The 13,769-nt window shown below is 52.9% G+C and overlaps 1 protein-coding gene across 6 annotated transcripts in view; it reads left to right on the forward strand.

Annotated features, from left to right (window-relative positions):
• Positions 1–13,769, forward strand: part of CCT6B (chaperonin containing TCP1 subunit 6B) — a 277,630-nt gene that overhangs the window by 149,341 nt on the left and 114,520 nt on the right. For all 6 annotated transcript variants that reach the window (XM_084985137.1, XM_084985135.1, XM_084985138.1 and 3 more), the window contains one exon: positions 11,144–11,369. Coding sequence is in view for 2 of the 6 variants with exons in the window: in XM_084985135.1 (XP_084841261.1) it covers positions 11,144–11,369 (226 nt within the window). In the remaining 4 variants the exon portion in view is untranslated. The remainder of the gene's footprint in view (positions 1–11,143; positions 11,370–13,769) is intronic.

The raw sequence follows: 13,769 nt of genomic DNA on the forward strand, positions 1-13,769 counted from the left end.
CTGGATCCTAAACCTGCTGAGCAAGGCCAGGGATCGAACCCACAACCCCATGGTTCCTAGTTGGATTTGTTAACTGCTGAGCCACAACGGGAACTCTGAGAATTGGATTACTTTTAACACAGGATAAATTGGAGTTTAACTAGCCAACCAGGTCATGAGCTGCTATAGGAAAGGGACTGTATTTTAGCACAGTTCCTGCAAACAGAAGGGACTTGGTGATTTATTCATTCAACAGCTGTGAAACCAGGCCTTGTGCTAGGGATGGCTATGCAGTGGCTCCTGTTCTAGTGGGGAAGGAGACATTAGTTAATTATCACACAAATGCCTGTGTCCTTACGACCACAGTTGGTGCTATGAAGGAAAGTGCTGAGGTGCTGGGATACAGTGTTCCATGGAGATTCCATTTGGACTGGAAGTTTGGGGCAGTCCTCCCTGAGAAAGTGATTGCTGCGAGATCTGAAGAGTTGAGCAGGAGTTAACCCTATAAAAAGTTGGAGCGCTGAAAGCTCCCCGGGATGGGAAAAAGCTCGCCCAGTTTGAGGGATGGACACAAGGCCCACGTGTGTGGAGCACAGGGAAGGAGGCGTCACTGCTGAGGGGGAGGAGGCTGGAGAGGCCCCACCTGGCTGGTAGTGGTGAGGAGGGTGGCGGGGGAGGAGAGGAGAGGAACTGGAACTGTCCGAGGTGCTGATCGGGACCAGGGCTCGGGCACCTGCGAGACCTTGGGTGTGGTGAGAGGGAAGCTTTGGATGGCTGTGGCTTCAGAGTAGGTGGGCAGTGCGCCCCTCTCCCCACAAGCCCCCCAAATCACTCTTCCACTAACCTTCATGCAATATGACACCTCAGTGTCCCCGACACATCATTATTCTGATTATTTATCTATCTTCTTTTTAGGGCCACACCTGCAGCACATGGAGGTTCCCAGGCCTGGGGTGGAATTGGAACTACGGCTGCTGGCCTGCACCACAGCCGCAGCACCACCAGATCCAAGCTGCATCTGCGACCTACATCCAGCTCATGGCAACGCTGGATCTTTAACCCACTGAGTGAGGCCAGGGATCGAACCCGCATCCTCATGGATATTAGTATGGTTCTTAACCCACTGAGCCACAACAGGAACTCCTATCCTGAATATCCTATAAAACTTCCTTTTACCACCATTTGAGGGAACGAAAGGTAGGAAAGGTATTCCTTGCTGTAGGAAGGCAGAAAAAAGAAACCGGGGATTTTTTTTTTTTTTTTTTCATAGAGAGTGAGGGGCTTAGAACTCATTAAGCGGTATGCACTTCCTCATGTGCAGAATCCAGAACCACAGGACCTAGGGGGCTCTGGGCAGAGTATGAGAGAGAATCTAAAGGCTCACAGGAAGGTAAGAGAAGTGGGAGGGGTGGGGCAGGTAGAAGAAAACCGGGTGGTGGGGCGGGGGACGAGGAAGAGGTGGGGTCGGGGGCAAAGTTGATAGTGCACCTTTTATCCAGAGGAACGGTGGTAACGCAGCACCTTGTGGTTGCTGCATGGAGGGCTGTGGACTCAGTGTTGTCCCACCTTCTAATTTTAAAAAAGGCACTGGAAATTTAGATATTTAGGTGACATTTTCTGTTGTATAAGTACTGCCAAATAATTAAATTAAAACTTTCCCAGTCTCAGAGTTCCTGTTGTGGCTCAGGGGTAATGAACCCAACCTCATCCATGAGGACGCAGGTTTGATCCCTGGCCTCGAAAGTGGGTTAAGGATCCGGTGTTGCTGTGGGCTGTGGTGTAGGTCGAAGACACGGCTCGGATCTGGCGTTGCTGTGGCTGAGGTATAGGCTGGCAGCTACAGCTCCGATTCGATTCCTAGCCTGGGAACCTTCATATGCTGCAGGTGTGGCCCTAAAAAGCAAAAGTAAATAAACAAAATAAAAACAAAAATGAAAACTTCTCAGTCTTGCAAGCCATAGAAAACCCATCTGTGGGGTCACTGGGCCCCCAGTTTGCAGCCTCTGTTGGGCTCTCCCCTCATCTGATACACGGGTCTCTAGGTATGGAGAGAGGATGCACATTGGCCAAGGTGTCACGAGATGCGTGTCATCAGGGGCTAGAATGTGCGTCCTCTGACTTGGGGTGTCCACAGTGTGCTAGGCCAGCGATAACGAGGATGAGTTCCAAAGACGTGGACTCAGCCCTGGCGAGCTCATGGTCTCGGGGAGGGGGAGCAGGTGCATCCCCTCCAGGACAGTGTGATAGCTGTGAGGGGCTGGCAACAAAAAAGCTCCAGAGGGGCACGCCAGAGCTTTCTGGCACAAAAATACCAATGGGGCGGAGCTGTTCAAAGAGCTTTACAGGTTCCTGCAGCCCTAACAGGCAACGGCTTCCTGGCGCTCAGGACTCCAGCCTTTGAGGGGCGTCTGTGTGCGGGCAGGGTCCTGAAGTCTAGGAGCACCAGCACTGGTTGCTGGAGCCTGGACGCAGGAGTGCCGGTGGGGGCTCCTCAGCTGTGCATGGCAGAGGCATGGCTGCACACGCAATTTACAGCCCACTCTCTGCCGCCTAATTGCACCATCAGCAGTTGGTGTCGCAGGGCCAGCGTGAGGATGGATGGGCTGCAGTTATGCGCCTAATGGCCGCAGTAAAGTGTGGTGTTTACAGTGTTAAATAGCCCTGCCCACCCAGGCTTGGGGCCACCCTCCAGCTCCATGTGGGGCCAGGAGCTCAGGGCATCTCAGCTGGGTTTTGAGGATGGCTTGGAAAAGGATTCCCCAGGAGCCCTCTGTCCCCTGCATCGCCTCTCCAATCTGGGCGGCAGAGACTAGTGTTGGAGACATGGCCCAGGAGCTGGTCCTTTCCTTCTTCTCTCCCTGGGTCTCTGAGCCAAGCTCCCAAAGAATAGGGGCTGTGCCCTTACCCACAGACTGGGGTTCCTAAGGCAAGGCTTGTCTCCCCACAAGACGGAGACCCCTGCTGGGCAGGGCTCTATACCTGTCACCCTACTTGGGGACACCCTCAGGATAAAGCTCTGTCTCCCTCATCAGACTTGGGGCTCCCTGACGATGGGGCATATCCCTCCTCCATCAGGCTGTGATTTCTCTGAGAGTATGTGTCCTGTCTCCCCACCAGAGTCCTTGGGCGTGAAGACTCCATTCTTTGGCTCTTTACCTCTTTAAGCCTCAGCTTCCTCAACTATAAAGTGGACCCTCAGCATCCTTCCATAGGTTTTTTTTATTTTTCTTTGAGATGGGGACGGGATTCAGCCTTGCTCCTCAAAGCATGGTCTGCACACCAGTCGCGTTGGCATCACCTGGGAGCTTGTTAGAAATGCAGAATGTCAGCCCCCAACTTGGATCTAAAGAACTAGGATGTGATTTTTTAACAAAATCCCAGGGGACTGATTATGCACACTGAAGTTTGAGAGGGGCTGATTTACAAAGCACCTGATAATACAAAAGGCCCCAACACATATTATTTCTCCTCCACTCTTGTATTTTTAGCGTCAGTGTAGGTTGTAGCCTGTGTGAGTGGGTGGAGATGGAAACCTACCCCAGGGGCTGGGACACAGTAGGCACTCAATAAATACTTGTTTTCTCTCTTTTCTTTCTTGTCTTTTAAGGGCCACACCTGCAGCATATGGAGGTTCCCAGGTCTGGCTGTGTCTGTGACCTACACCGCAGCTCACGGCAATGCTGGATCCTTAACCCACTGATTGAGGCCAGGGACTGAACCCTTATCCTCATGGATACTAGTAGGATTCGTTACCTCTGAGCCACAACGGGAACTCCAATAAACACTTGTTGAATGTAAGAAGGGAGTCATTGCATCTGAGCTCTCTTGCAGTCACCCTGTTCACTAGATTTTGGCCTCTGCCGTGTCCCACTTTCTCTCCAGATTTTTTTCCCCCTTGTGCCAGCCACAGAGGAAGGGTAAAATCTAAGAGCCAGCAAAACTTCCATGTCACACTGGATGTTGCCTGCTCAGGCCACATCACTTGGGGATCTCTCAGAGGAGGGATAGTGGACAGGCATCGTGCTGCCTCCAGAAAAGGGACTCTAAGCCCCTGGACACAGCTTCAGTCCACTTGGGGGAATCTTAGGCCAGGTACCCATCCCCACTCCATGTGAGCTTGCTCTGCAGCCCAGGGCAAGTGATTCTCTCTCTCTGGGGAAAGGGAGACTAGCCCCTGTAAAATACATGGGCTCAGAGAGGGTGCCTCTTGACATCCCACTCAGTTTAAGAGCCCCCTGCAGGGCCCCTGACAAGGGAGGGCCAGTCTGGGCGCTCCTGGTGCTGAATGCCTTACCTCACAGGGAGCCTCTCTTGGTGTGGGTCTGGTGCCCCAATTACCGCCTCCCTGCATCTCAATGCAGTTTGACTCAATAAGCACGGTCAGAGCACGGGGCTAGGCTCTGAGAAGGTAAGACATTGTCCCTATTTTCAGGGAGTATTCGGGGAGGTAGGGGCAAGTTAGACCCCTCTCACACAGGACAGAATGCGGTTACTAATTTGGTGGTGAGGTCCATGATCTGGGGACACAGCAAGGAGACTGTCATTGTTGTAGGTCTGGAGGAAATCAGGGAAGCTGCATGGAAGAGGGGGTATTTGAATTGGGCTTTGAAGACTCGGTAGAATTTCAGCGGCTATATTGACCGTCCTTCTTGGATGGCTTTCAAATCCACCAGTTGTCACCATGCTCACTGCTCCGCTTTGGTTCCAGCCTCAACCCATCTCATGTGGACTAGTCCAGTGGCCGCTTGACACGTGCTGTCACTCTGTATCTTGTCCTCTAGCCATCCTTTGCTCAGCTGCCAGGGCAAGGGTCTGCTCACAGTCATCAGTGGCCCTGCTGCAACCCTGGGCACTGCAGGACCCTGAGGCTCCGTGTCTTACCTCTGCTTTCCACAATCCAGCAATCACAGACTGCTCCACGTTCCCCAAACGTGTGTGTTCTTTATGACCGAGCCACCAAATGCGCTATTCCCTTCGCTCAAAACAACCTTCCCCAGCCTACTTATCCACCTGCTAAACTCCTCTTTATCCTCTGAGACCCAGCCCTGAGCTGCAGGTGCCCTTTGTAACTCTCTCCCTCTACCATCACACCCACCACACTATATTTTAATTACTTTTTGGTGAGACGGTCTTCCTCTGTTGCACCAGGCAGGGCCTTGTTAATCTCATCGTAGTCAGCGTTTCATTAGTAGCGCCAACAGTAGACACTTCATGCATGTTGAATGACCAGATGATGAAGTCACTAAGTGGCCTTCCAGGCAGTGAACACAACCTGGGCACATGTGTGGAGGGACAGCGCCGAGTGTTTGCTCCCCGTGCTGGAATGGGATGTGACCTAGGAGGGGGGTACAGCGGAGGCTGCAGCCTCTGGGTCCTTATCCTACCCACTGGGAAGGGAACTCCAAGCCCTGGGGCCTGGGCTGGGAGGGGTGGGAGAGACGAGGAGCCTGCCCAGGGTCTGCCAGCCTGCTTGCGTTTTGTCTTCCTCTTTGAGATTCCTCCCTGGAGACAAGGGGATGGAGGCGTGACTTAGGGGCAGCAGCTCTCAGATGCATCCTTATCGAGCACAGGGCGCCCGTCGGCAGCCCGTATATCAGGGGCTGCGTCGTCTTTGGCTCACTGGAAGCGGAAGTGGGGGAGATAATTGTGTCTCCTCAGGAAGAAATATGGGCGCAGGCAGCAGCATCTTTCTTTCAGCTTTGGGAGAAGAGATGTCTACTCAGCATCCTTCCCTGAAGTCGGGTGGGGCCCAGAAGAGTGTTTAACCCTTTCTCCTTAAATGTCTTCTGCAGAAGCAATTCCCAGAGGCAAATGATGTGTAAGGAATTTGGAACCTTTCAGAGAGTTGGTCGGGGAGAGTCCTCTGGGCTAGGAAGGCAGGTGGGGGAACCATTGCGATTCAAGGGCGCAACTTGGGCACAAGTATCAATTTCGAGCGTGGCCGTGGTGTCCGTGTTAGTCTTTCCTGGTGTCTTTCTAGACCCTCCTGTTTCACAGCCCAGGGTATCTCCAGGCACTTCCTCCTCGTTTCGTCCGTGCGGGCGCTGCACCCCGGTCCAAGGCCAGGGGCGGGCTCAGTAGGTGCAGGAGGGCCTCTTGTTCCAGACCAGGCAGCCGCCCCTCTCCATCACTCGATTAACTTGATTTCCAAACGAGCTGAATCATGCCATCCTCCTTCATGGCCCCAATCTGCAATTTCCACTAATTAATGATTGCAAATTGCTAAAGTAACAAACCACTCAACGGTGCTGCTATTATTAATGGCTGGGAGTGGACCTAGAATGGAGTTTGAGGGAGAAGGGGCATTAGCCTCATGTGGAGGGACCGTATGCTGGGCTCTGGGCTGGCCACCCATGGGGAGGGCAGAGTGAGGGCATGACAGCCCTGGGTCCTGTCTGCCCATCACTAGCTTGGGTAGGAAGCTAGGGGCCAAATGACATGCCTCTAGTGGTGGCCCCAGGATCCCTGGTACTAGGGCTGGGGATTGAGGGAGGTGGTGGTCAAAGCTACCTCTAGAAATGGCACACTGGTGGACTGTACAAGGCCTGGCCAGCTGGAGCAGTGGAATGATGCAGCGAGACAGCTGGTGAGGGCTGGGGGAAGAAGGCTGGGCCACAGCACACGCTGAGAACAGACTCCAGGTGCTCAGAGTTGGCCCAGCCATTCATGAAACACCCACAAAGCAGCTGGGCTCCAAGGCGGCCTGCGTCACATGCTTAACCGGGACATGACGACAGGGCCGCTGAAGCCTGAGGCAGGGGAATGGTTTATTCTGCCTGAGAGGAGCTTGGAAGGCTTGTGGAGAAAGCACTGTTTGAGTAGGAACGCTGAGGCCGGGCAAGACCTAACTGTTGGTGAGTGAGGGGAGGACATTTCAGGAGGAGCTTCAGCAGAGCGAACGCCAGCTTGTTATGGAGCAGTGGGTGGTCCAGCAGAGCCGGCCGGGGGCGGTGGGGGTAACTGATGGGAGTGAGGCGTGAGCAGGGGAGCCTGGGGAGGCGGGCAGCGCAGCGGCCTCTATGGGCTCATCCAAGATATGAGGCCTTTGTTTCAGACCCACACCCTTCTTCCTGCACCGTCAGCCCCCCAGCAGCCTAGCAGGATCCTGCAGCCACACGCTTGGTGGCGAGTGTTGTCTTCTTTTTCCAAGAATGCTGCTAAACCAGGACCAGACTGTGACCATGAAGAGACAAGTCCAGGCAGCCACGAAAAGGGCCCCCCTCTGTAAGCTTCTGTTGCCCTACGCCGTGTTCAATTCTTGCCGTCCCTGACGCTGAAGCCCTGGTTATTCTTCCGGCCATGTTGAGCCATCCTTCAGCTGACACAAAGAAGTGAGTCATGTCAGGATTTTCCAAGGGCCCTGCTTACCCCTGGTGGGACTGTTTCCCTCCCTGGAATGAGGCGTGCAGAGAAGACCAGCTTTGGGATCAGGGAGGGGCTCCCTCCTTTGCAGTGTGGCCTTGCACAGCTCAGCCCGCCTTCTGAGTCTGCTTCTCCATTGGGACGGAAGCCACAGGACTCACGTCACAGGTTGCTTCTGAGGGACTGGCTTGCGGAGTTGCTCTAAAATCATGGTTTCCTCCTTTGCTTGAGGCCATGGGTCCTCATCAGTGTGTCATGGAGGCGATGGTGTAACCCAAAGCCCCTGGATGACATGATCCCGTTAGGCTCATAGCCATGAATTTTGAAATGATAAAGTTGGGAGGAAGGCGTTGAGGGCCCAGGAGGGCGATGCGTTTCTCTCTCCCTCATCTCCTCCTTACTCCTTCCCCCTGTTCTTTTGTGGAACACAAAGTGCCCATCACCCATTCTCCTAATTCTGCTGCTGATGGGTGCCTCTGCACAGCTTCGCAGGCTGCATATCTCTGCTTGCACCAGCTCCCTCTGCATGGAAGGATTTTCATAATTCCTCCTGGGCCTGGAACCAACTATGCTTCTTATTTTCCCCAGATGCACTCCTATGGAGCTTAATATTCACCATCTCCTTCCCAGTTTCTTGGTTTCACTTTCTCTTCTCTTTCTTTTCATTTCTCTGATGTTTTTCTCTACTTCTTTCACCTTTGGGTCTGTTTCTCTTAGGACTCAGGGCCAAGATGCCTCCATGGGGTCAATTCTCACTTCTGCCAAAGTCTCGGGCAGGTGGGTAGACACGGGAGGAACTTCCTGACATCACAGGTCTCCAAGCAGGTTGTTAGCCTCCCTTCTGAAAGGGAGGCGGATGCTGATCTGCATACACACCTCCAGGATTGCTGGGGTGGCATGGCTGTGGGATTCAGCACTCTGCTTGGGGGATTTGAATGCAATGCTGTTCTCCAGTTGTTAATTCTCCTCCATTGCTGCTGAACAACTTAAAAATTTTTAAGAAAAATGTTGACAACTCTCAGGAAAAAAAAAAACACACTCCAGTTGAACAATGAGCCACTTTGGTCTTTCCTCATCTCCTCCAGCCTTTGTTAATACATACTTGTTTTGTTGATACATACGTGTTTTGTTAATACATACTTGTTTTGCCCCGTCGTAACCAGCGTGTGAAGACATTTCCTGCTTTTTCCACTGACGGGTATTTTACATGAATGTTTGCATTGTATTGGCGTTGTCTACAGAGCTGTCATTTTTAATAACCACAGCACATTAATACGACCACGGTTTGCTTACTGCTATTGCTGGGCATTTGGGTGGTGGCCAGATTTCCAATCTTGCAAACAGTGCTTCCACGAACATCTTTGTCAAACGCCTTTTTTTTTTTCCTTCCCCTTTAGATTATTTCCCGAGGGTTGTCTCCCACAAGGAGAATGACCAGGTCAAAGGGCACCCACACATTGTAGATTGCTTTTCCCAAGGACAGACTTGAGTTTTAGAACTGCCACCAGCACAGGCAGGGATGGGACTATGAGGCGGGACCTGGACTTCTGTTTCTTGGGACTAGAGTCAGCCCCCAGCTTGCTGTATAGCCTCAGGCAAGTCAGTTCCCCTCTCTGGACCTAGGTTTTCCTGTCTGTCAAATGAGGGGGTTGGGCAGGATGCTCATGTTTGTTTGTTTGTTTTTGCTTTTTTTTTTAAGGGCCGCACCCACGGCATATGGAGGTTCCCAAGCTAGGGGTCTAATCCGAGCTACAGCTGCCAGCCTACACCAGAGCCACAGCAATGCCGGACCCTTAGCCATGTCTGAGACCTACACCACAGCTCACGCAGGATCCTTAATTCACTGAGCAAGGCCAGGGATCCAACCCAACACCCATGGTTCCTAGCTGGGTTGGTTTCTGCTGTGCCATGACGGGAACTCCTAGGATGCCCTATGTTGAGGGACAAACCAGGCCCCTCCCCTGTGGACTGGTTCGATTGGTGGATACTGGGGTCTCAGACTCATTGGGATGTGAGATCCTTTCCTCAGCAGCAGGGACTGCGGGGATGACTTCCTGTTTGTGTCCAGATGGATTGTGTTGTGACTGTGTGTGGAGGTGGAGGTTGGTGCTGGGAAAGTCAGCTCGGGATCCCATGCTGTGGCTGCTTCGTACAAACTGCTGTTTGGCTAAGCAGCATACTAGCTGTTTAACGCTTGGCATCCAAAGTTGACATCTATGCCATGCTGGTCATTATGTGTTTTGAATTTCATCCCTGGGCATACAGCCAATGTTTGAGGGTCAAAAAGAGCTGGGTTTTGGGAGTTCCCATCGTGGGTCAGCAGTAATGAACCTGACTAGCATCGGTGAGGATGTGGGTTCCATTCCTGGCTTTGCTCAGTGAGTTAAGGATCCGGCGTTGCCGTGAGCTGTGGTGAAGGTTGCAGATGTGGCTCAGATCCCGTACAGGCCACATTTGACCCCTGGCCTAGGAACTTAATATACCACAGGTGCAGCCATAAAAAACAAAACAAAACAAAATAAAAAAGAGCTGGGTTTGAATCCAAACTTGGCATGTGTTGGCTTTGTGGAATTTGGGCAGATGACTTGATATCTTGGAACCTCAGTTTCTTCATCTGTAAAACGGAAATAAAAATACCCACCATGTAAAGTTGTTCCAGAGAGTTAAATGAGATAATGTGTGTAAAATGGTATGACAGTGACTAGCCTGCTGGGGCACTTGATATTAATAACATTCCCCAAGGACCTGAACCCTCCCCAGTATGGTGTGATGCTTCTCAAGCAGGATGTCCACAACCCACGTTATTGCCGCTTCCTGTCCTCCAAGGAAGATAAGTTGGGCAGAGTCTGCAAGTGCGTGGGAAGAGTCTTCTCATCCTGGAGGGTAGCCCAGCCTTGGCCATTTATGGCTTCTGTTCATCGTGGGCCTGAGCAGGGCTGACCCTTCTGGCCATCCTCCGCTCCGTCTGTACTCACTGACCCCTCCAGCACCTCTGGGCTCCAGAGGCAGTTGGTGGCATCAGAGACTCACGGGTCCAGCCAGGCTTGCTGGATTCTCTCTTGTCTCCAGCTTCAATTCCAGCCTTTAATCTGTGCTCCATCCATACCTCCTCAGAGGTCCTGGAGCCTTTCCTGAAACCTTTAGCTTTCAGAATTGGGGTCCTCTGAAACTCTCTCCAGCCTCCTGGAGAGCCCATCCTCAGAGCCATGCCCCTGCCCACTCTGACTCCCTGCACCCAGCTCCCGCCTTGGCCAGGGGCTGCAGCCAGGCTCTGCTGGGTCCAGCTGCTCGGGCTTCCCCTCCATTCATCACGGTCTGCGGGTTTTCCCGGGACACTTGCCCACCAGCACCTCTCTCAGTCCCTGCCCCTGCCATGGGACTGTCGGCCTGGGGAGAGCCTCCTCCAGGGGCATCCCACCCACTGGGAGAGGAAGCCAGTTTCCCAGGCCAAGAAGCTTTCAGGCCAGGAGTTTTTCAAGGGGAGTGGCCTCTCTGGACAGTAACTGGAAGGAGTTGGGGGAGGTGAGGGGGGAGGAGCAGGGGGACTTCTGGGTCCAGGGCCCACAGAGGACTTTATGCATCTCCTGGTGAGTTGCCAATAGCATGGCAGTCCCCTCTTATGCTGTTCTATTGCCCAGACAGGAAGACGATTCCTACTACACACTAGGACCTATGCTAAGCTCACAATGGATACACCAAAGGGTCACAGAGGCATCGTGCCTGGCCTTCTAAAGTCACAGTCTAAGAGGTGCACAGGTTCATTGTCAAGGCTGCTCTAACTTGTGTCCTACTTCTCCCACAGAGCCAGCCTTTCGTCGGCGCCCACCTGTGCCAGGAACAGGTCGAAAAGGAGGCAGAGAGCTGCCACTGCCTGCAAGAAATTTTCACCAGACCAGGGACTGGAAGGCTATGGCTCAGTGGGCAAAGCTGGTCTACCTCTTGCTTTTGTGCAGAAGCTTTCATCGGATGTGGCCATGCCCATTTGGCCCTGCGTCATCCGTGGCTGTGTTCTCTCTACCACAGCACAGGTGAGTAGTTATGTGACAGAAGCCTGTGCTCACACAGCCTGAAAAATACTTCTGACCCTTTAGGGTCTAGACTGAATGTTCGGGGAGCAATCAGAGTCCCCCTCCTAATCAGGGACCAGCTGTGATGGGTGGCCTTACCGCTAATGTCCCCAGGAGGGCCCAAGTGTACATGCTCACTCCCTGGTTGCCAGGCCCCCTGAGATGGGCAGATGCCCCCGGGGGTCGGGGTGGCCGTCCCAGGGGAGAAGAGAACCCTCCCCTGAAGCCCAAGCCTTCCCCATCTCTTTGCACACACGTCCTCCTTCGAGAGTAGAAAGAACCGGGGAAGAATCTGCCCTAGTCCCGCCCTGGCCCCTCTACCCACTCGCTGGGTCACGGCAGGAGCGCTGTGGAACAGCACCCAAGCTGCCAAGCCTCTAGATCCTGCGTCCTTTTTGCTTTCAGTTCGTCCATCTCTAACTGAGGGACAGGAAGGCACCTGCGTCCTTGGCTCTGCTCGGAAAACGCAACCCTTGCTTGTGCAGCCAGGGTGGCTGTTACTGCAGTTCTTGTTTTGGGAGGGGAAGGAACAGCGCCTCTTCACCCAGAGACCTGAGGTTTTTCCGACAGCGAGCCCAAGGCAGCAGCCTCCCATTCCTAAAAAGGGTCTTCCCCAGTCAGGGAAACAATGCAATTAGCAGCCTCTTTGTTCAGGGTGTTAATTAACTTGTTTCTTCTGAACACACCTTCTTCCAGGTACAGCCCATCATCTCTGGGGTGCTGGCAGGGGGAAGGCAATTAGATCCTCGTTACTGTGCAATTAATTATGGCTTGAAAATGGCTTGAGGAGGCTGGGAGGAATTCCTTGACAGCACCAGCCCCTGGAAGAGGCCTGGCTTAGGAGTGGGACTGAGCTGAGCCTCGTTTGGGGGACCAGGGAAGTGGCTGTGGAGCCTAGTTCAGGGCCTTGCATGCTACCCAGGGGACATCTGGGGTACCTCCCTCCCCTGCCCAAGAACTTTCACTGGCTCCCTCGTCCCTATCGAGTCAAGACCAACTCCCTACTTGGACATTCAAGACTATTTATTATGTGGCCTAACCCATCGTTTCCACGTTATCGTCCATCGCAGCTACACACAGTCCATCTCCCAACCAAACTCAGACTCATGTGACTTGAATGTACTTTTCCAGTCTTTGCTCACACCGTCTCCCCACCTGGGATGGCTTTCTCCGTTCACTCTGCCTGCTGGGAAACTCTCTGTCTTTTATCTTGAATGGCGTGATTATCATTGCAAATCCCGACGCCTCCCCAGAGCCTCTCCTGAGGGCAAGAGGGGACTTAGAGAGAGTGAGGGTTTTTGACTGAGAGAAACTTGGACTCAACCAATTAACCTCCTAGAGCTTCACTCCCGCCTCCCCACCCCCAGTGTGAGGAGAAGCCCAAAGCCTGCCTCACAGACAGGGTGTGCCCAGTGTCGTGTCACGCTGTGGCCCCAGCCAGCCTTTGCCTCTGTGCTAACCACCACTCCTCACTGGGTCACAGGCTCTGCTATCTTCAAACTAGCTTCCATCCTTTGTCCCTTGTGTCCTTCGCCTCAGTCCACAGAGGGTGCTGCTGTACCCTGCACGTCGCCTCAAGGGGGTCTGAGCTGGTGCTTCTCTGGGGGGCACTGTGGACCACCGCCCTGACTGAGGGCCCCTGGCACCTAGCGGACACGACCAAGATGCCGCAGGTCCTCCCAGACGTCACGGAGGCGAAACGCCTGCGTAGATTTGCTGAGGCCAGAACTTGGTGTTACTTACGTTTCCGCTATTCGGGGGCGTGATTTTATATATTTATAAATGTTATGTGTGTGTATGTATATGTATAAATGTGATATATACTTATATATAAAATCTACGTATTTATTCATATGTATATGTACATGACTGTGTGTGTGTGTCTGTGGAAACATAGAATATCTTCTAGGAATGTAACCACTGAGTAAATGGAAGGAAGAGTGGACTTTGTTTTTTTTGTTTTTTTGTCTTTTTAGGACCACACCTGTGGCATATGGAGGTTCCCAGGCTAGGGGTTGAGTTGGAGCTACAGCTGCTGGCCTAGTCCACAGCCACAGCAACACAGGATCCGAGCCATATCTGTGGTCTACACCACAGCTCACGGCAATGCTGGATCCTTAACCCCCTGAGCAAGGCCAGGGATGGAACCCACATCCTCATGGATCCTAGTCGGATTCTTTACCATTGGACTTTGTTTTGATGAGTGTTTTACTGAGACCCGTTTGCCACTTGGAAAACTACACTGTGAACAGCAATGCCGCTTATAGTGTCGCAGTCCTGAGACGAGCCCGCTGCTCCGCCAGCACTTGCAGGTACTAAGCTCACGGTGTCGTCAGGTACAGGAGCAAGACTCCTTCATGT

Source organism: Sus scrofa, chromosome 12 (assembly GCF_054392235.1).
Source record: "Sus scrofa isolate SSC_HxYL_T2T_F1_AM1 chromosome 12, Sscrofa_HxYL_maternal_Yorkshire_Landrace_v2.0, whole genome shotgun sequence".
NCBI lineage: Eukaryota > Metazoa > Chordata > Mammalia > Artiodactyla > Suidae > Sus > Sus scrofa.